This window comes from Crocuta crocuta, unplaced genomic scaffold (genome assembly GCF_008692635.1).
Source record: "Crocuta crocuta isolate KB4526 unplaced genomic scaffold, BGI_CrCroc_1.0 scaffold31, whole genome shotgun sequence".
NCBI classification, from domain to species: Eukaryota; Metazoa; Chordata; class Mammalia; order Carnivora; family Hyaenidae; genus Crocuta; species Crocuta crocuta.
This window is the reverse complement of record NW_027528362.1, coordinates 668,308-668,679: the sequence shown is the minus strand read 5'-3', so window position 1 is coordinate 668,679 and position 372 is coordinate 668,308. Positions and strand designations below refer to the sequence as shown.

At 65.9% G+C, this 372-nt stretch overlaps 1 protein-coding gene across 1 annotated transcript in view; it reads right to left on the bottom strand.

Annotated features, from left to right (window-relative positions):
* Positions 1-372, bottom strand: part of HS6ST3 (heparan sulfate 6-O-sulfotransferase 3) — a 638,376-nt gene that overhangs the window by 637,874 nt on the left and 130 nt on the right. Inside the window, exon 2 of the mRNA XM_077753959.1 lies at positions 9-368. Within this exon, the coding sequence (XP_077610085.1) occupies positions 9-368 (360 nt within the window). The remainder of the gene's footprint in view (positions 1-8; positions 369-372) is intronic.

Sequence of the window (372 nt, the reverse complement as noted above, 5' to 3'; positions counted from 1 at the left end):
CCCGGCACGCAGTTGGTGAGCTCCGTCCAGTCGGCGTGCAGCCCGCAGCTCCAGCCGGTGGAGAAGCGGGAGAACAGCCACGTCTCCTTCTTGCCCGGCCGGTGGCAGGTGCACTTCTTCTGGCCCGCTTTGCAGCTACACGGCTGCTCCAGCCGGATGTTCTTCACGAGGTGCCTGCCGAACGTGGTGCCCCCGGTCTTCTGGATGTGCAAGAACACAATCACGTCGCGCCCCTTGATGTTGAAATCCACGAAGCGGGTCAGGTCCTTCAGGGTGAAGTTAAAGCGCGGCACGACCCGGGGCAGGGAGCCGTTCTCGGGGGCCTCGGGGTCCGGCTCCTCTTCCTCCTCCTCCTCCTCCCCCTCCGGCTCC